At 37.0% G+C, this 21,825-nt stretch overlaps 1 protein-coding gene across 1 annotated transcript in view; it reads left to right on the plus strand.

Moving 5' to 3' along the window:
• VAPA (VAMP associated protein A) overlaps window positions 1-18,758 on the plus strand; it is a 31,713-nt gene extending 12,955 nt beyond the window's left edge. The window contains exons 2-6 of the mRNA XM_076329984.1: window positions 5,628-5,780; window positions 11,908-12,011; window positions 13,883-13,963; window positions 16,876-17,052; window positions 17,961-18,758. Coding sequence (XP_076186099.1) covers window positions 5,628-5,780; window positions 11,908-12,011; window positions 13,883-13,963; window positions 16,876-17,052; window positions 17,961-18,119 — 674 coding nt within the window. The 3' untranslated portion in view covers window positions 18,120-18,758. The remainder of the gene's footprint in view (window positions 1-5,627; window positions 5,781-11,907; window positions 12,012-13,882; window positions 13,964-16,875; window positions 17,053-17,960) is intronic.
• The last annotated feature ends 3,067 nt before the right edge of the window (window positions 18,759-21,825 follow it).

The following is a 21,825-nucleotide window of genomic DNA, read 5'->3' on the forward strand; positions in this document are numbered from 1 at the left end:
CCAGTGAAGGGCCAGGAAGATGATGAAGGGACTGGAGCATCTCTCCTATGAGGGGAGGCTGAGAGAGCTGGGACTGCTCAGCCTGGAGAAGAGAAGGCTCAGGGGGCTCTTAGCAATGCGTACAAATACCTGAAGGGAGGGTGGAAAGAGGATGGAGCCAGGCTCTTTCCAGTGGTGCCCAGTGACAGGACCAGAGGCAATGGGCACAACCTGAAACACAGGAGGTTCCCTCTGAACAGCAGGAAATATTTTTTTTCACTGTGAGGATGACTGAGCACTGGCACAGGTTGTCCAGGGAGGCTGTGGAGTCTCCATCCTCTTAAATATTCAAAAGCCACCTGGACACAGTCCTGAGCAACTGGTTCTGGGTGTCCCTGCTTGAGCAGGGGGTTTGGCCCAGATGACATCCAGAGGTCCCTTCCAACCTCAACCATTCTGTGATTGCTATGTCAAATGATGGGAAAGAAAAATAATTAAATTTTGGCCTAATTAAAAAATTCTTTATTCCATCGTATGGATGTAGGTATGTACGAATACATGGGGCTATGTTAATTTAACTTATTCTTTCTTTATTCTAATTCTGGCAGAATGAGTTGATGGAGATCTTACTCTATTCCTGTCAGGTCTATCATAAAAGTCAGTTAACTTGTTCTCAAAATTTGTCTTGCTGGCTTTATAATATTACTGCTAGTTTTTATCCTGCTGACTTTTAACTCCTTTCTCATTAGGGCTCAAATTGTCAAATGCAGTAAATTATTTTTCTTTGCCTGCCCAACCTGGCTTCATTGTGTGCTGAAAGAAAACTACCCTCCCTGAGTTTGTTTTAGTAAAGATGCCTTCAAGTGTTCTGTATGTTTCAAGTGTTCTGTATGTTGTTTCAAGTGTTCTTGGAATTTCAAAGGTGATGAAGCAATTATGAAAAAACAGCATCCCACTTAAAGCATATAATCACAATAGTTTTTGAAGTTAACACTGTAATTTACACATTTTAAGGAGTTTGGATTCCTTTTGCCAGTCTGTGTACTTTTTGATGTGTACTTATATTGGTTTTAGATGTGGCTGAATATATCACTTTACTGTGCCAGTTTACAGTTTAAATAAACTTTAGTTCTGTGCATGAAATAGAGTGCTTTCTGGCAGAGTCAGATTAGGTATTAGCTTTTATAACAGCTACAGTTCAATGTCTTAAATTTAAGAGGACAATTTACTTAACACTTAAGCTGTTTCATATACAATGCTGTTGAATTTATTTAATAATGCATGCTCATTTTTGTACAACTACAAGTTATCTGCCTTCTAATTATCAAAAATTTTATGTAATTTAATAAAATTATAATTTCTTATCCAATTTTAGGTAGAGGTGATATTCTATGACAGGCTCTGTGTATACATTATGACAGCCGTACTAATTTTGAATGGAGCTTCTTGATAACCAAGCATGTCCACTTCTCAGAAGTTCTTTGTTTGCTCTGTGCTACCAACAACTAGAGATACTGACTGATCTCTCACCTTTCCCAGGGGTACCACAGGCTGAGGAGGTTGGTCTAAGCTCTTCTGTCCCACTCTAGAAAGGCATATTCACGTCATCATTTTTTCCCTTATGTTTGACTATCCCAGGTGGTAGAAGGATGACTTTTGGAGCTGAGGAACTGAAGGAGATCTGAATTTGAAGAGAAAATGACACCGTTGATCAAAAAGATCTCTGTACAGGTCCTACCTGTCCAGTAATACATAGTATTTCGGTTTTACTGTAGCGTAACTAGCAAGCTTGTGGCAAGCCGGGAAACTTGGCACTGTGTTTCAGCAGTGGAAACTGGCTCTGCAGAATCTGTGTCATTTCTTCCTGCCCACTAGTTGCTGTAGTCCGAGATGTGTAGTTGCCAGAGGCAACCCCGGCATTAATGTTGCAGTGGCTGCACTATAAGATTGCTGGAATAGAAATTCAGTACATAATGTTTTTGGAGATCTCTAGTATTTCTGAGTGTGATAAGGCAGTTGTCTGTCATTCCTTTCTAAGGCCCTCGTCAAAAAGACAGGAAAAATCTTGGCATAGATTGTCACTGCTCCATTCAAAACAGTTGGAATAACCTGGCACTCTCATAACTTTTATTCTAGGAAGATGCTGTAATTGGTGTCTTGAATTTACACTACTAAGTGGGTTGCTGAACTCCCTGTCCCCTTTAAAGTAACTGACATCCAGAGGTTGTTAGATTGAAATTACAAGTTTGTAAAGCAATGGTCTCTTGTCATTAGACATCATAGTTACATCAGTATAGCTTGAGGATTTTATTAGTTAAATTACCACAGCTTCTGAAAACCCTAGTTGCAGATCTAGAAGTCCATTGTCTTAAGTTGTACAAATATAACATAAAAGATAGTCTTAAGCAGTTTACAGTGGAAGTATGGGGCAAACAACAGTAGATGAGTACTCATGAGGCATTTTGTGTGGTGGGTACAGTTAGACATGAGCTGAGACAGCTGAGGTTTAAGTGCTCAAATAAAAAACAGCTTTGGCCTGGGTGTCATGCAAACAGCAAGTGAGATACTCTTTTTGAGAGTATAATGCTGTCTTAGGGTAGCTCTATGTTTTCTGAGATGAAGCTGGCATGCATTTATCCATCTTGGTGCATGTGCAGAATGTCTGTATCCATCTTTGCCTGTTCTTTTCCTTGTTTAGATGCGGTCTGTGTGGTATGGCCTAAAACGTTTCTCCTTCTTGGTTCTCCTCCTCCCCCCGCTTCCTGTTTTTCTCAAGGAACTGTCATGATTTAGGCTTTTGCACTCAGGCTGTTAGTGCCAGCTTGTACTTTATTTCCCCACTCCCCCAAGGGTCACGGTATTTATATTTGTGTGAATGGGAACTCCAGAATCCTCTTCTGCTGTTGCATGGTTTCTTTTTTGAAGGATATGTCATGCTAATTTAGATCGTGCGGCTCCTCTGAATGGTAATAGTTATTTTTTTCTGATTTACTATCCTCGTGTCTGCTCCTGCCTGTCCGTGCTCAGATCAGTGCTGTCTGTCGGTATGCCACTAACCTACCAAAATAGCTGGGTTCTGCAGGAACAGTGAAATTTAGTTGTCTTTTCCTTTTGTGCACCCGTTTGTTACCAGCTATTTATTAAATCTGATGGTTACGAGTCTTGAGAGGCTTTACAGCTTCTTTTTCTTTAAAGCTTTTAGAAAGCAGGTGAAAGGTAAAGCTGTCAGAAGGGTGCTCTAGACCTTGAAAAAGATTTCAGTCCACTCTGAAAGAAATGTCTGATACTAAAAAATGTCCCTGAGCTAAAGGCTCTTTTTTGGGAAGTATCCAGGAAATGCAAAGGAGGTCACTGCATTCGTGTACCTGGGGAATAAAAGCAGATTTTTTTTTTTAAATTCTCTGTGGTGTTAGAACTGACAGTAAATATCAGAATAATTTGAAGAGTATTTTGAATCCTATCTCATTATTATGCACTTTGAGAAGGCAGGCATGAAGGGGACCTTTCATGTCTCAAAAGAAACAGAACATCTTTTTTTTTTAAAGTTTAAAAACCAGTTTATCATCAGTTTATAAATTCACTGCTTCTTTGTCTTGAAATAAGCTATTTTTGAATAGTATAGCTCCTTTTCTTGATAACTGTGCCTTTCAAAATGAGCCTCTGAACTGAGCCTTTTTCTCCTTTGAGCAGAATTTCCTTAGTAATAGCAGTTGAGAAGATTGAGAAGCAGAGCTCCTCAGGTTGCCTAGAGTCGCAATTAAAAAAAAAGCAACCCACACCTTCGAAAGCCAAATTCAAGGCGCTGTATGCCTCTGGGTACTGCAAAGGCAATGCCTAGGTGGCTATTAGTAAAACTCCGTGAATAACTTCCTCAAAAATGTTTGTGTACTCCAAAAAATAAATGTTTGGTCTTTTCTGAGTGCAGCACCAGTCTTAGATTTAGAGGAGTATTCAGCTGCCTGATTTTAATTCAGCTTGTGGTATGGGTGATGGGAGTTATTTTTGGATCACACTCTATAAGTAAATGCAACTGGATCCTGCAAGAGCCATCAAGAGGCAAGTGGCAGGAAACTTTGAAGCAGTTTTGTAAATCTTCCTCTTGGGGACTGTGTCAAATTTGCTTGGATTGAGAGGGTGACTATTTTGTCCACCATATAAAGCCAGATTAGAAATGAAGTTTCAGACAAGTAATACCAGTTCCTATTTTCTCAAGAGTCTCGTTGAATGTAAACCTAGCTCATGTGTATCTTCACCTACATCTCGGTATTCTGATTCTCAGTAATTCCCATTTTAGTCCTTTATTGATTTGTGTCTTGGTGTTTTGTGTCAAGACTCTGTTTAGCACTCTCTCAAAATCAAGGATTTGGAATGAGAGAGAGAGTTATAGAAACAAAGACATTGGTCAGATAGTGAGCCCTCTAGTGTAGTAACATGTTTGATAGAGGCCAGTACCATTTCCTTCAGACTAGTGCAGATACCTCTGTGGAATAAGGTGTTCAGAAAAGAATTGACTTCCTTTGTCTCATGCAATTTGTGGTTTTGTTGTACCTTACCACTTGTTCATGTCACGTATATTTTTTCATCCAATTTAATCTAAAGTTTGATTTCTTTGTAGTTTTTTAATGGAAAAGTAGTTGTCATGTTTTCAATACTGATGAAAATTATTGTGTAGTAATTTAATGTGTAATTTTTAAAAAGCAATAAAGAAGGTTCTTAAAAGTTAATGTACACATGAAATATTACTGAACAAATTTCATGTTCATATGAAATTCCATTTTCTAAGTTACATTCTTTTAGTGCCTGTGCAGTCTTGCTTTCAGATGACACAAGCATAAGGGAGATTAACACAGCTCAGAACACTGTGAACCTTACTTGCTTTTTGTGCTGTTACTGTGTGGCATCGCATGGAGGTGATCTCTGTTGGAAGACGTGTTTTTGCAGCTTGACATTGAAATTATGCCTCTTGTCCGATCCAGTCTTAGAGGCAATTCCTATCCTGATGGTTTAACATAAACACAGTTTAGAGAATACACTGCATTGAATACATAAATATGGCAACTACAACTTCTTTTCTGTGGATCAGTTAGAGTATATGCATAAGCAGAGTATCATCTCTTGCCTATTTTGAGTTTAAAAGATGAGGTTGATGTCTGTTTCTGTCAAGTCTATAGGAGCTCAGAAGTGCAACAGAAGTTGAAATCTCAAGAGCAGTTAGTATGTTTCAGTATCACAGTGGTTTTTTTTCTTTTAAACATTTGAAAGAGTTCCAAAATATGTGTTGCTTTTATTCCTAAAGAAAAATCCAGCAAAATTTACTTTTGCATATGACCATTACCTTCTAGGTATTTAAAATGTTAAGAATGATTTGGTAAAATTAGCATATATATATATATAAAAAAAACCTTTTTGTGCCAGCAGCTTGAGTCTGTCATACTATTTAAGAGTTACTTGTTCATTGCTGTAATGTATATTATTTTAACTAAGCATGCTTTGCATGTAGCAGTATATGTGCTTAACAGATGTATGATTTAACCTGCTTTTAGAATTTTGTTGCCATCAAGTTATATTTTAAGAGTAATTTGTACTGTATAAACAGATTTCTTTTCCAGAGATACATGCATATTTAAAAAAAACAACCCTTTTTTCAGGTCCCTTTACAGATGTAGTAACTACAAATCTTAAACTACGAAATCCATCAGATAGAAAAGTATGCTTCAAAGTGAAGACCACAGCACCTCGTCGATACTGTGTGAGGCCGAACAGTGGAATTATTGACCCAGGATCGTCTGTAACTGTTTCAGGTAAAAACAAATATATGCAGTTGTAGGTTAGGTGTTTTTAGGCCTTCCATGAAGTTCTCTAATGCTTGATCTTACAGGCTGTTTGAAGTATGTCAGCTTTTTAAATAGATTTTTAAAAAAATAAAACTGTTGCCCTTCATTAGTGCAATGTCAACTTGGTGTAGAGCTGCAACGATACCTGAAAAATCCTCCATACAGAAATACTTGCCATTTGTCACGTTTATCTGCAGCTCTCTGAGAGGAAGAAAAGAAAATTGGAAATGGGCAGCGACATATATATAGACTGCTATATTCAGGCTTATATCTTGAAGCAGGACATTGCTTGAGTGCTCTGATGTGTTTAAAGTTTAACATTTGACAGTTCATTGCGTTTAAATAAAAAAAAATATTCATTCACAATTGTAGACTACTTGTTTGGACCATAGTATTGGCCCCTGAACTATATTGTTTCATAATTTTTCCATTTATCTCAGTAGCATATGTTAAGTGGCAATCGTTAAATTGCTTTTAAAAAAATTATATTTTCTGTTACTTTAGGCAGGTGGAGCAGTTTGTAGCTGTTAAATTTGAAAAATCTAGTACTTTTCACTATAGAGACACTCTCTCCTTAGTCTGTTTTTGTTTTTTTGGGTGAGGGGATTAAAAAAAGAATCCTTACTTTTCAGCAGAGTGTGAGCCCTGAAGCCAGACAATATTTTCTTTTTTTCCATGAAACTCCCTGTAGGTTTGGCTTACATACTTCATTCTGACAATCCACAGAATTTTGATAGCTGGATGTATAATGGTCTAATCCTATACTGGACTGTACAATGTCAAAAAGACCAAGTGTTAGTAATTGTGGGAGTAGACATTCTCAAGAAAATGGGAAAAGACTAGGTATCAGTCTTCTGATTTGGTAAATGATTTTTGTAGGTCATTCTCCCAATCATTTTGAGGTAGGAATTTCCAGAATAAAGGGGATTCTCAAACCAGTGACTGTAAGAGGTGAGAAACTTTATTTCTCTGGACCTACCGTATTTCCCAACTTGGAGAGAGGGGAATCCCCTTTTTATAGACTGTGGTCTTATAGGTTGTAGACATCACAGGCAATACAGCTGTGAGCTCCTAGATCTCCTAAGTCTAGAAAGCTGATTTTTGTAGAACCCTTGGAGAGCTGTAGCAAAGCAAAAGGGAAACATGGAGCAATCCTCAGAGCTTTTCAGATTCATATCCTTATACCCTTTGGGAAGTTTAAAAGAAGCTGGAGAACTAGCTTCAGGTGATATGTTCAAATGTTGCAAGGAATAACCCAGGAAAACTTTTTATATTTATGATTGATTAAAACCTTAGAGTAACTTCCTTGTAGGAGAGACACCAGTTTTCTAATCTAATATGATCTGTAGAATGTGACCCTTAAAATTTCAGTATTGCTTACCATGGACAGTCCAGCATCTGGTGGATGAAAGGTCATTTTACTGAGAATTGGTTCAAGATTCAGGTAGTCAAAAGCCTACTTTATTTGGACTAGATGACCTTTAAAGGTCCCTTCCAACCCAAACTATTCTATGATTCTATTTCCGTCTTCAACTTTGACTTACAGCCATTTTTGTCTTAACTGTGTGTTTGATCTGGTATCGGGGATCTTTCCTGTGGGTAGTTATGCATCACAATGAGGATATTGCTGGACTTTCTCTTCAGGGAATTGAATAGATTAAAGTATTCCATTTGCCTATTGTAAAGTGTGTTTTCATAGTTACAAATCATCCTTTTAATTCTTTGAATATTTCAACTTTTTAAATGAGGCAATACTGTAAACAGTATTTCAGCTTCCGGTTCACCAGCAAAGGGAAGTGGTATTATATTGCTCGACTCTTCAGTTTGCATAGCAGGGAACCTTTGATATCCCTTTTTCTGTATCCTCATGCAGTTATTCAGCTACAGTGACCCCAAGATGCTTTCATGTGCAGTTGTTTAGTTGTAGTGACTCCACAATGCTTTTCAGAATTAAGTTCTCTTCCCCAAAGTGTCAGCTTCATCTTTTTGTTTTTAAGCATATAACTTCTTTTGGGTTACTTGGTAAGCTAAGTGCGCAGATAATTTTTCTAGTGACCCACTTTATCTCATCAACCTCTCAGCTGAATGTTTTCAGTGCTGACTCATCTTTCATACAATTAAAAATAGATTTCTCTCACATTGTTGTGCAGAGAGAAATCACTATAGGATACCATGGGCTGAAACTCTGTGTTCAAAACTAAATGTTGAGATAGTGTTAGCTGTCTTCAGCCTATATAATGCATCGTGCTGATTCAGATTCAAGCCAGTTTTTAAATTCACTGTTGGAGATTTGATTTAACAGTCATTTTAAGGAAGTCCATGGACATTTTGTTTATCATTCAATTGTGAATCATTAGGTAACCTTCTTCAGCCATGTTTATACATTTTTCTCCAAAAATACTAATTTGGTGAGACCTGTTTTTCTTTACCTTGATGCCCTAAATTAACTATTTATCATTGTATCATGTATCGCTTGTTGTTGTTAACAACAATTTTTCTTTTCAGAATATAGCATGTTACTCTTCTTCCTTTACAACTTGTTACTGTTACTTGTTACTGTTCTTCCTTCTGGTTTTCAGACCCCTTTAAGATTTATTTTGTGGAGATAAAGCCCTCCTGTGTAGAAGACCTAGGCCTATTAACAAGAGGCTTGCTTTCATAACTATTTGTTGCAATTCCCCTAGAAGTGATCTCTGGACTACTCAGGGATTCCAAGAACATGTTGAAAACTGTGGCTTCATATGTTAATGAGATTTTTCGTGATTACTTAAAACCATGAAGCGCTTGAAGAGCTCTTTGAATTTCTAGATTGTCTTTTTCTGCTGCTTTCCAATTCAGTCAGATTTTCAGCTGTTACCAAGTGGTCAAAGAACATAGTTATTTAACTAGTTATCCAAGGATTCTGCCAGCATGTGAAGAAGTTCTCTGATGAGGGAAAGCTGGCTTTGCCATCTTTCAAGTTACTCCATCTGTTCCCTTGGCTTTAGGAAACCGAAGCACTGCATGCTGTTCAGTAGTCTTTTGATGGAACAATTCTTAGAGATAAATTGCTACAGCATTGTTGTGGTTTAACCTCAGTCGGCAACCGAGTACCACACAGCTGCTTGCTCACTTCTTCCCCCCCGCCCCTGGTGGGATGGGGGAGAGAATTGGAAGAGTAGAAGTGAGAAAAACTCGGGGGTTGAGATAAAAACAGTTTAATAATTGAAATAAAACAACAACAACAACAATAATAATAATAATAATACACAAAGTAAGTGATGCACAGTGCAATTGCTCACCACCTGCTGACCGATGCCCAGCCAGTCCCCGAGCAGCGGCCCCCCCAGCCAGCTTTCCCCAGTTTATGTACTGAGCATGACAACACATGGTATGGAATGTCCCTCTGGCCAGTTTGGGTCAGCTGTCCTGGCTGTGCCCCCTCCCAGCTTCTTGTGCACCCCCAGCCTTCTCAGTCAGTAGAGCATGGGAACCTGAAAGGACCTTGACTAGTGTAAGCACCACCTAGCAACAACTAAAACATCGGTGTGTTATCAACTTTGTTCTCATCCTAAATCCAAAACACAGCACTGTACCAGCTACTAAGAAGGAAATTAACTCTATCCCTGCCAAAACCAGGACAAGCATCCATACCTGGAAGAAGCATTTAGTTTGATCAATTATGTTTTAGACCTCAGTGAGACCAATGGTTAAGACAACCTGACTTTTAAACCTTTCTAAATAGGATTGTTTGAAAGCATGTCAAATACTGCAATTCCTTTATGTGCTTTATTTGTGAAATATATCTGATTCAGATTATTCACTTATCCTTTGATTATGCTGTATGTAATATTTAAGGAAAATAAAATAATCCCATAGCAAACACCTGTGACTTGTAACTAGTATTTAAGGCCTAAAGTTAGGTGGCAGTGTAATTAAATTTAGAAGTAACTCTTTTTTCATAGGTACTAGTGAATTTGGAAAGGCCAAGTTAGTAATTTTGATACTGTACTTTGTATTTTATAAACTAATGCAGTTCAATCCTACCATGAAGAATTTACTCTCTGTGTGAAGGGAAGCATGTTGAACTATACATCCAATGAATATTCAGAATTGTGGGAAATATAATTGAATTGTTGAAAACTGTAGCAGTATCGAAGTCTGCAGACTGAATTGGTTTAGAATATATGGGAAGGTTGTTTAGAGCATACAATGTGTTTTTCTAGCTAATTCAGTATTTCTGGTTTTTTTTAATCTTTATCTGAAACTACTTCAGCTTCTCTTTTAATTTTGTATAAAGATATACTGAACTGGAATTCCCATTCTTTGGAAAACAAGTGTACGTACGCTGTCAAATAATTTACTTCTACAGTTCACTCTGAGTCCTCATCCTTTGGCAGACCAAGTTGCAAGCATATCCACATATACACATTTAAATATAATTTGTGTGGTCCTGTACTCCCATCTTGAGTAAGGCAACTAATTGTCTCTGAACAGAGGCAAGGGGGCTAACATGATTGTTTCAGGGTCCGCTCCAGACTGACAGTATGGTTGGAGGTAGACTCTGCTGGCTGTGTATCCATCCCTCTGCTTCAGTAGTCCCCCAACACTACCATATCAAACCTTGTGTATTCAGGTATTTCTGCAAACCCTTATATTATGCCCCTGGATATGCAACTATATCCTATAAAAGTTTTAATCTCCTGGTCTGTATTACAGACATCATGTTATTTCAGTCCCTTTGAACTAAAGAAACCACACACAAAATAGTGATGTCAGGGTGACCTGGACAACCACTATGTGCTGTAAAAACATACAGACTGCTCCTGGATGGCCTTGTATAACTTGGGTGGATGAAGGTGCTGTGCTTCTGTAATTAAAACTTTTATTTAAAAGTATTGTAGTGCTATAGAAATAATGGAGGCTATAAATACTGTCAGTGATGTAATTTTTTTCACTGAGCTTGTGCACACTTCAAAATAATAACTTTAGAAACATGAGTTTCTGTTCTTGACCAACAGAGTTTTCAACTTTGGAAAGCTGAAAGTACAGTAAAAAGGCTGTCATTCAGAAAGTCTGAACCGCTTGCATACTCTACCTCTGGTACTTGTAGTACAAACTATGTTGTGTCAGAAACATCTGGTTTCATTCAGAAGGTGGTTTTTTTTGTGGTTTTTTTTTTTTTTTTAAGTCTGCATTACACTGTTGAAAGTTGAAATGGCAGTGAGAAAATACATAAGATAAAATGCAAGGAGCGGGTATTATGAGTTTTATTTTAATGTTTCACTTAAAGCTGCCTTTACAGGGAATTTGATTTTGAATCCTGTCCTTCTCTCTTCACTGGTAAAATGTGGTGGAGCCCCAAAACTTGCCACAGAATTAAAGTGTGTACCTGGATTTTGGAGTACTTTAGGACAAATGTTAACTGTTAGACTGGACTTACAGTTAAGAATGTTAAAACTTGAGTAAAATGTGTTGTGTAGTTATTACATAACTAATCACTGTAATTTTTTTTTAAAGAGCTCAATTTGAAAGTGTTTTAAAGATGTGTTATTAAAGCCCCAGGCAGCTTTACCTCCTATAATAACTGTAGTTTTAATGAAGTATTTTAGTAGTTTTGCTCCCGGCTTAGATTAATATACCTTTAGAAGTCAGTTGAACTTGCCCCACTGCTTGGTGACCTATCTAATGTAGGTTCTCCACCACCCCCCCCCCGCCCCCCCCTCCAAGTAGCTATCATAATGTGTCCTACAATTCTTTAACTTTGCATTCACTTAATCATAAAATGTATTTATTCCACAGAAAAGTCCTGTGGTGTTTGCTTTTTTTTTGTCTGTGTTACAGGATCTGTTTGTTCATACTTGTATATGACATGTCTTTTAGCTATAGTAATTACAGAAATAATCATGTCAACTACACCAGACTCTGAAAAACTTCAAGATCTTTCCTCTCATTACCTGTTGCTACAATGTATATCTGCTCTATTTTCAACACTGCCTTTGCATTTTAACTTTCAGTGTCTGTTCAGCGAGAAGCACATCTAAAGTGGGTAGCATGCTTGTTACGGTGATTAGCTGTAGATTCAGTTTTATGCTTTATTTTTTCTTTTGAACAGTAATGCTGCAGCCTTTTGACTATGACCCAAATGAGAAGAGTAAACACAAGTTTATGGTACAAACAACCTATGCACCACCAAATATTTCAGATATGGAGGCAGTGGTAAGTAAAAATGGGGTAAAATGACTGTTGTATATATATTTTTTTCTTAAAAATTCAGGCTTTAATGTAAATGAATCATGTTTTTGCAATGTATTTTTGGAGAAGAATCGGGTTTTCTCTGAACAAATATGACTTCCATATGTGATTCAGGGTTTTTAATACTAAATACAAGCTCAGTTCTTAGAACTCTCCTAGTGAACTGGTTGAATGGAAATAGTAGTGAATCTAAGGTAAGGTTAAAATATGGGCATGTTTTACCTTATATGCAGCTAATTGGAAGGGGTTAAACAGATTGTGTTTGAAGGAATCAAGAGTATATTTAAACAACAAGCCTGAAGCTAGATGAAATGGGTGCGTTTGGTCTGAAAAGTGTTTAAGTGAAATGTTGAATGGGATTATAATGAATTAAAACATTTGGAAGACTAAGATACATCTCTCTACAAGGTACCAACTGGCTAAACACAGCACGAATGATAGATTTATTTTCTGTTTTAGTAGAACATGTTGTAGATTCAATTCTTAGGCAGGATTGCTCTGATGACAGATCCAGAAAGAAGATATTTAGGTTTGTGCTTGTTAGTTCAGAAGTAAGGACACCTCTTTCTGATGTTACAAGCTGGCAGCAATGGGAAGGAAGCCTTTTGTTGTCATAACATGCCCTTTAGGGTGTACGTGGACTCCCATAAGTATGTATGTTAAGGTGGAGGGGAATGATGCACAGGCTTCTGTCCCTAGAGGCTGTTTTAAGGAATGCCTGCGTTTACACAGGTACGTTCAATGTTCACTCAAGGTAGAGGAGGAGAGGGGAAACAAAACATCTCTTTTCCTTGTTGGTCTGGTTTACTTTTTGTTAATATGCTCTGATAGCTCTTGGTTATGTGTGGTAAGTGAAGCGTAACTATTTGGTGAGGATATAAAAATCCACTTTAGAAATACCTTTCAAATAACTGCTTTCTCAGTGTGTTCAAGTATAGAATACTGAGAAACAGATCTTGTGGAAAATCGGTAATTGTAGTTACAAGTTACTGTACAATTAACGCCACTGAAAAAAAGAACAAAAAAAAAAAAAGGAAGGATGTTATGAAAAGCCTGGATATTCTAGTCTGTAAGACCTGCAATTTTAAGGTAACTTCAGAGGACCTATTGTTGGAAAAATTGCTGCAGACCTCAGAGCAGTCTCTGAGCCTAAAGATTTAAGGCAACTACATGAAGTGTATGCTTTGAAAGTTAATTGTCAGTTGAGCAGAGAGATTCCAGCATATTTCACAATTATTTAGATATATTGATAACCATTAGAATTTAAAATGTTTTTTATAAACAGCTTTGAAAAATTCTCTAGGCCCAAATTGTAATGTATTATGCAGTAAAAGGAGGAAGTCGTTAAAAATCTAAAATATGAAGAACTAAAGAAATTTACTCTGGAACTAAATATAGAGCCGCTAAAAGGTGTCTTTCAATCTTTTGTTTAAAATTGGTGCTTCCAAGATGGGACATAAGGAGTATGTTTACCAAGGAGTGATAGGGCTAGAACATTGTTCTTAAACTGACTAAGATGGTACTTGTTCCTCATTGTGTGTTAAAGGAACTGCTGTATTGTCCCCTCTCTATCCCTTACAAACCTCTGGATCCATCCTTGCATTCAATTTACTCATTTCCATTTCCAGACTTAATTAACCATTTCTAGCTTTCATTACTTCGCAGTAGTCAAAGTGAACAAAAAAACATTGTTCAGAAGCAAGTCTGAAAATTGCAGCTAGGGTAAGGACAGTATTCAGCTATATAGGAGGCAAGTACTAAGAGCAAGCTTATGAACTGTTCAGATGTTTGCATGAATCTGGCATGTTAAGTAACTATATTAATTATTGTCTTAGTGGAAAGAAGCAAAACCTGATGAGTTAATGGACTCCAAATTGAGATGTGTGTTTGAAATGCCCAACGAAAATGATAAACTGGTAAGTAAGAAAAGAGTAAGAAACTGTCATACACTGACTGGTAGGATCTCACGGAAATTTGTTTTGAATTTTTTTTTAAACCTATTTGATTTGTTGATTAAATGGATTGTAGGAATTTGTACTAAATTAGACAGGAGGGGTGTTCAGTATATAACTTTTCAAGGTTTCGTAGAATCATGGAACAGCCCGGGTTGAAAGGGACCTTGAAATACCATCTGGTCCCACCTTTCATCGAAAAGGGAGCACCCTGTCCAACTGCATCTTAAAAACCTCCACCAATGGAGCCTAGTGCCAAAAATTATTATAATTTCATTATTTTTATTATTGATTTGCTTTAGCATTTTATTGCTGTCACATTTTAAAAAAAGAATCTTCAATACTGCATATAGTGAAAAGTGAATTGCGTCATTTGCAAGTACTAAATGCTTTTCAGTTTTAAAAATTCTCTTTCTAATTCAGCTGAATTAGAAAAGGAAGTACTGATTAGAAATTAATGCATGCTTTGGGAATCCTAAATGCATTTTTTAAGGTAGTGTTAAAGACACATAATCAGACAAAAAAAAAATCCCACTACCTCTTTCATGCTCTTGCCTTCAGTCAAAATCTACTCCAGTTGAGTAGGAGATGACAGTTTCATTGTATATAGACTGAAGATGTCTGTTTTGTGTTGCCTGATATTTGGAATAATAGTTAACTGTCAGTTACCTAGAAGTTTTGCAGAATGACTAAATTCTTATGCATTAACTTTTTTTTCTACCCTCATACTTGAAATTTGGATTTATGGAATCTTAATGCTGTATATTCTGCGTTGTTTGGGTTTTTGGGGGTTTGGTTTTGTTTGGGGTTTTTTTGGTGCTGCTTTTAGCATTGTGAATTAGAGTGCTAAAGTAGGATTTCTGTAAACAACCTTATTCACTTTATGGCCTTGACTTTTCTTTTTAGTACTGTCCAGTTTTTACAGTAGTCTGTAAGGCATGTTGGGGGAAAGCAGCATGAATCCATGCATGTAAAAACCATCCCATTATTTACATGCCTAAAGGGTCTCAGTGAAGGCTGCTAGCTGGCCAGTAGCTGTCTTTGCAACCATTCTTTTAATATGTTTTTTGGAGTGTTAAAGATATCATTCACATGTTAAAGATATTTTTCAGATGCTATATCAGTATAATGTTTTTGGTGGTTTGGGTTGGGTCTTTTTTTTTTTTTTTTTTGGTAAAGGATAATTGATGAGATGCAGCCTTTTATTCAGGTGTCAGCTGCCTAAGTGTGTTAAATGCTAATACTGTAAAGGTTAAGCATTTATTATCAAGGCATTTAGTCGTCTGCTCTCTGTGTTTTTACCTTCTTATTAAATTACATCTTAGATATTAGAAAAATTATACTGGTGTTTAATTTTATAAAATGTATAATGTAGTGAGAGAAATATGGATTATACAAAGCTACCTCCTTTTGTGCTTTCTTTTAATGTGGTATCCTCAAAATATTGACTGTACATAATATTTGTATTTTTCTGAGTAGCAGCGTAGGGTTGCAAAACACTGCTTTAGCAGTTGATTTAGTCAATCCCTTAAACCTGGCAATGAGAAATCTGCCAAGTCCTGAGGGTAAGCCTCATCTGCCACCTCAGGATATGTCTATACCAGGACACAAGTATTTCACTCCAGTCAGCAACGACTTTCTTCAGGTGCCTACCAGTCATAGCCAGAAGATTGACATGAAGAAACCAGTCAGTGGGGGTCAAACAGCAGAAGGAGGTTTGTTCCCAGGAGATAAGTCTTAGGTCTCTAGTGAAGTTTCAGTGCTACTAAAGGAATTCAGTTCAGCCAGCAAACCAATTAAAAAAGCAACAGAACCCGATCTGCTTACTCGTGGTATAAATATGTTGGTCTTTTTAAATCCAGTTAGGAGTACCTGTGTGGAGCAGCAGGATCTGGCTCTGAGGCTATGTATGGCTGCATTGCAAAAAATGTAAAATGCAAGTAGATGCTGTAGACCAAATAACTGCTAGTTGCACAGGAACTGAAGAAATTCTTGCATCTTGTTTTAGTTGCTTTGTTACTACATAGATGTGTTTACCTTTTAATAGGTTTTCTGTTACATTTAGTACTTACCTTGGACTACTTTGGTTATGAAAGATGCAGTATAGTGGTGGTCTACATGACATAGCTGTGCAGCCAAGCAAGTAGGAATACAGAAGCCTGAATCTGAATATGAGCTGTTTCTGAGTGTATTGCCGTATGAATGCTGTGTTTTTACAAATGGTAACCGGGGCTATACAGTTGAATCCATCGTATTATTAATGTCTACTGAAGATCATTGTATGTTTTGAGCAGAGCTGTGGGAACTAGATTTTTAATTTTATTTTTGGCTTTTTCACAGCTGTGAATACATGTGACTTTTCACTTGTGTTCAAAATTAGTAATGTGTATTTCAGAGATGCTGTGAGACTCAAATTCCATGGTTGTGCAATACTTTTATTTTCCTTCAGTAGGAGGTGCTGTAAGTGCAAAATATTTGTGCCATGCGTACTTCGTATTAGTCTGTGACACAACCTGTTTTCTTTTTTCTTTGTTTCTTACTATTGCAGGATTACTTTCTTCCTTTTATTTTTTCCCCTCAAGTTCAAATGCCGTTTGGTGTATTTTATACCATCTTTTGAATGCCTGCTGGGTCAGTGTTAAGCAGCTGATGTATTAATGTTTGTCTCAGTAGCATGTAGTACCAAATGTAAACAGTGCAATCTTCTCCTGCTTTTTAATATTTGAGCTAATCAGAATTGAACTGATAACAGAAGTCTTTGTTCAGATTACTGTAATTCATTGAACTGTATTAGTAGCTGGATTGTTTCAATTTTAAGCTGTGGATGATTTTTCTCTAGGTAAGTAAAATTCTCAAGTCATTCTTAATATTTGTAGAACGATATAGATGCAAGCAAACCCGCCCCAGTACTGAATACATCTAAGCAGGATGGACCGATGCCAAAACCACATAGTGTTTCACTTAATGATACTGAAACAAGGAAGCTAATGGAGGAGTGCAAAAGGCTTCAAGCAGAGATTATGAAGCTGACAGATGAAAATCGGCACCTGAGAGTAAGTTCTGCTTCCATGTTTATATTGAAGTGGCTTCGCTCTTCTTGATTGAAAGGTCTGGTTTGTAGTTAGGCCAATAGATGTGTATTCCAGAAAGTAGATACAACTGTTAGGATGTCAAGATTGATTTGTAATATGATTTTACTGTCCTGTATATACTGTATATTTTGAACTTCTCACTGATTGAGACTTTGTGATTGTCATGGGTGAGATACTGAAGCTACATAATTTTCTTCTTAAATGAAATGGTCCTATTTAAGGTCCTATTTAGTTACTTTAAGTCTAAATCGGAGAATCTGAATTAGTAGCTTTTAGTAAGTGCTTTATTATTCATTAAGAATGAGTAAATGAGATCCAAAGCGGTGACATTCTGTATCACAAATTGTTAGTGAACAAGAACAATTGTTTGGCCAGAGGAGGTAAGCAGACACTACTTTCCAGTACCTTAATGTAAAGGTGCCATTTCAGTAACCTGTAACTAGTCAATACGTGACTTCATGTGACTGTTAAAGATCCATGAAATAATGATGTCTCCAAACCTGTAATTCTGATGGCATCGGAACATGTGGAGAAACATTACACAAAGCAGATGTTTCTCCTTAACAATAAGGAATTACTGCTATTTAATTCTGACACATAGTAAGTAAAAGCAGGATTCTTTGTTGTGCCTGGCAAGAATTTCAGAATTTTTCTTAACCAGAGCATGGAGAGAGACTAGTGGATTACCTGTCCTTATTTGAAATATTATGGTTTGCTGTGTTTGTATTTTGGTATGGTGTAATGTGTTTTTTTTTTTTTAACTTCATTTAAATGTTCACCAGTAAATTTGGCTGTTGAATTCAGTTTTTACAGTTGTAAAGAAGATGTGTTCATAAATTTTTTTCCATCTGTGTTTTTTACCCCCTCAGGATGAAGGCTTGAGGCTCAGAAAGGTAGCGCACTCGGATAAATCTGGATCACCCACAGCTTTGGCCCTCAGAGATAATGGCTCTAATTCTCTTCCTTCACTTCTTGTTGTAATTGCAGCCATTTTCATTGGATTCTTTCTAGGGAAGTTCATCTTGTAGAAAGAATGAGTGAGAGAAGCATGCAAAATGCAGCTTCCTTTTTTTTTTTTTTTTTTCTTGGCCAGAAAAAGATTTGTTTACCTACCACTTCATTGGTAGTATGGCCCAAGTGGCCATTTTTGTGTACAGCATCGTAACAGGCTTTGCCTTTAATGATCTCGCACGGTTAGAAAACACAATCTGAAAAGACAAACTGTTCGGCTACTGGACAAAATTGTACATTAAGTCATCAATAGCAGGTGTCAGTTGCACAGTCAGTCCTTTATGAAAATTCATAAATAAAGAATTGTTCTTTCTTTCTTTCTGTGGTTTTAATAAGAATTGAAAAATTGTTCAGAGTCTTGTAAATGTTATTTTAATAATCCTTTAAAATTTTATCTGTTGCTGTTACCTCTTGAAAAACAATTTATTAGATTGCTAATCCCACTCATTCAGGAATATGACAAGAGGTATTCTGGGGGAAATGGTGCCTCTTACTGTGTAAATTTTCTCCTTACCTTACTTTGCTAATATCATGGCAGAATTTCTTTCTTATCCCTTGTGAGGCATTGTTGAGAGTTCTTCATCCTTACAGTCCTGTCCCATAATATTTAACATTACAAAAGAAATAAAATTGTTAACAGATTTTTCTGCTGGGTAGCCTGTTTGTGTGTGTCGTACTTTTAGAAGGGATTCCTAACAAGTACACTGTTCATGGTAATTTGCTACTTGTAACAAATGGCTATTTTGAAGTTTATTTGCTTAAGTCTCTGGCTTAGACTGTTGTAACTGAAGCTTGGGGGGGGGGGGGTTTCCATTCCATTTGTTTAAAAAAATGAACTGTTTTCTGGCTGCTTTCAGCTGCAGAGAGGATGGCTATCAAACTTGTTTTGGGACAGAATAATTTGGATATCCAGCAGGTACAAATATCAGATGTGAATGTTTTCAATATATTAACAATTTGCTTGGATTGTGTGGGAGTGTAATAATCAACCTTCTGTTCCATCTTTGGATCTTCTGGGTGTCTTCCAGGAGTCAACATTATTCTTTGATTTCATAAGGGTACTTAATTCACATATGCTAACTTACTCTGTTTGTAATTCTGTTTTAGCAGATACAAATGCAATTTGAATGATTCAGACACCCATAGTGAATTCCATGATGCAGAAGAGTTGATATTTGCTGAGTGAGCCTCAGTTGCTCACCTTTTGAAAATGAAAATCATTTTTATGCAACTCTTGGCAGACCTACCTGTGTTAACCATGTATAGCTAAGTTTTAAAGAATGCATTTTTTTGGGGGTCTGAAATGCTTCCCTGCACTTAATCTTATGTCTTGCCTCATCTCTGAATGTGTCATAAAAACAAACAGTAGTATTGGAACAAAATATTATCTGTACTTCTGACTAAGCATAATCCAATACAGGGAATTACTTGTAAACTGAAAAATTGCGGAAGGGATATACTCCTGTAAGCAAAATTGTGTATGCTCTTGGACAGCTTGACTTGATGTGGTGCAGCTAAGTGTGTTAGACCTTGGTATATGCACACCTTATGTAGCTGAGAAAAATGTTCTGGAGAAGATGTACGTTACCTTGGTTGCCTTTGATTTCTAGTGCTTTTTTTTAAAAAAGAAAATTATAATTACATCATGTTCTGTCATTGCTCTCTGTGATAAACTTTTTTATAAAATCTTGCATATGTGCAAGGAAGATGATGAAGAAAATGCAAATACTGCTTATCTTTTCACTTAAGCATGCAAGCACAGATGTTTCCAATTACTTGTTCCAGTGTCTGCATTCAAGTCTCCTTCCATCCCAGTGACTGGAAAAACTATGTTAAGGTCTTGATTATTTTGGTTCCTCTGGTTCAGAATGGTGTAATTCTCCTGATTTTTTTTCTCTAACAGAATGTTGCTGCATCAAACTTTCATAGCCTGTTCCAAACTGATTACGTGGAAAATAACAAAAGCAATAGTGTGCAGGATGTAGTTTGCTTCAGAGCGAGCAGTCATTCCTGCATTGAAGGGGAAGAAAAAAAAAATCCTCTGGAAGATGTTAAAATGTTTACAGCATAGTGTATGGAGGTTTTCAAGGGTAGCTACCACTTTCAGGACTTGAGAGCAGAAAAAGGAGTTACTGCTCAATGCAGCTGACTTGGTTTTGATGTCTGGCAGCAGAAATAAGGTAAAAATAACCATAAAATCAGATTGAAATAACTTTTTTCATAAATAACAAACAGATGGTGGTAAAACTTGGTCAAGGTTTAAGTAATGTTTTTCAAAGTGAAAGTGTGCAGCAGTCTCGTAACCAGTGTACTTACTAATGGTATAAGGAGATTGTCTTGGTTTCCAGTAATCCCTTCATAGCTGTATATAAAATGTAATGCTAAAACTATTTTGCTCTCAGGAGTCACTTTGGATGAGATCAACTGTATTCAGTGAACTATGTAATATGGATTAAATCGTTTGTCTTTGTTCCTGAAATGGTTAGAACTTCTTGCTTTGTCTGCCTGCTTACTTGTGTATGTAAGCACAGGGAAATACAGTCTCTCCACTGTTCCTAGTGATATGATCGGACAACAGTGCCCATAAAGTCGTGTGAGGCTAAATGCGTAACTTCAGTTAAATATGCATTGCAGGTTGCTCTTCTGATTTCTCAGAAGGGCAAGATGGAACAAGTACACAGTATCAAAGTAGTATTTTAAAGTTTTTATGAATATAGCACTTTATAAAAGGGTAGTATGATGGTTCAGGGGGAAAAAAAAAGCCTAGTTAATTAGAAGATATGGTTTCTGTAGTAATTCTGGGCACCAAATTTAAGCCACTTAAAAATGTATACGTATATGAAGTTCATTTAAGAAAAAGTTATTTGTATCAACGCACAAGTTATTTGTGCACTTCTACTCATTCTCTAAAAGCTGTTGACAAACACTATTGCCCAGGCTTGCATGTTTCTGCTGCTATGATTGAAGCCAATTTACATATAAGAAGCAACCAAACACTAGCTTGAAACTTCGTTATCCTTTTGGGAGGAGAGAGGGTGGAGGGAGGAGGTGGAAGGTGACATTTTGCCAAAGGGGAAAAGACAAAGTCAATAAGCAAAACTTATCTTTCAGGCCTTCTTCAAAGATATTAAAAGTTGAAGTGTTAATAAACCATTAAAAATGTAGTAGTGTCCTTTTTATTTTGGAACTTCTCCCTGACTATGTACATTCTGTAGACTGCTGATGGTGAATAGATATATCTAGTCCACCTCGCGGGTGGTGTAACTGCCCTGCTTTGAGGTACTGCTAGTAAATAGCGTGAAGCTGGCGTGGATGAAGATTCAGTGTTGGAGTGAAGAGCAGGCGCCTGAATCCAGGCAACACTGATGATGCTGATGGTTTGTCAGATTTGTAATAGTTGTCGTGACAAAGAGTTTTCTTTTTCCTGTTTGGAGTCCCTAGGTATTTATGCTTGAACTGACTTGCCAGGGTGAACACTTGCTTCAGTCTGTGGCAAAAGATGGAATGAGAGCTACACAGTTACAGAGCAACCCTAATAAATGTTTACTATAATACTGAAATGCCCTGCTCTTCGTGTTTACAGGTGGGATGAAATTCTGTAGCTCGTCTTCTTAGCCATGTGGCTGTGAACGTAACAGTTCACCGCTTTGCTTTCTACGCTGGTTCCTGTTGAATGGCTCTGCAGGGTGTGTCCTGGAAGGCACATCCGTGTGTAGCACTGAC

Source organism: Aptenodytes patagonicus, chromosome 2 (assembly GCF_965638725.1).
Source record: "Aptenodytes patagonicus chromosome 2, bAptPat1.pri.cur, whole genome shotgun sequence".
NCBI lineage: Eukaryota > Metazoa > Chordata > Aves > Sphenisciformes > Spheniscidae > Aptenodytes > Aptenodytes patagonicus.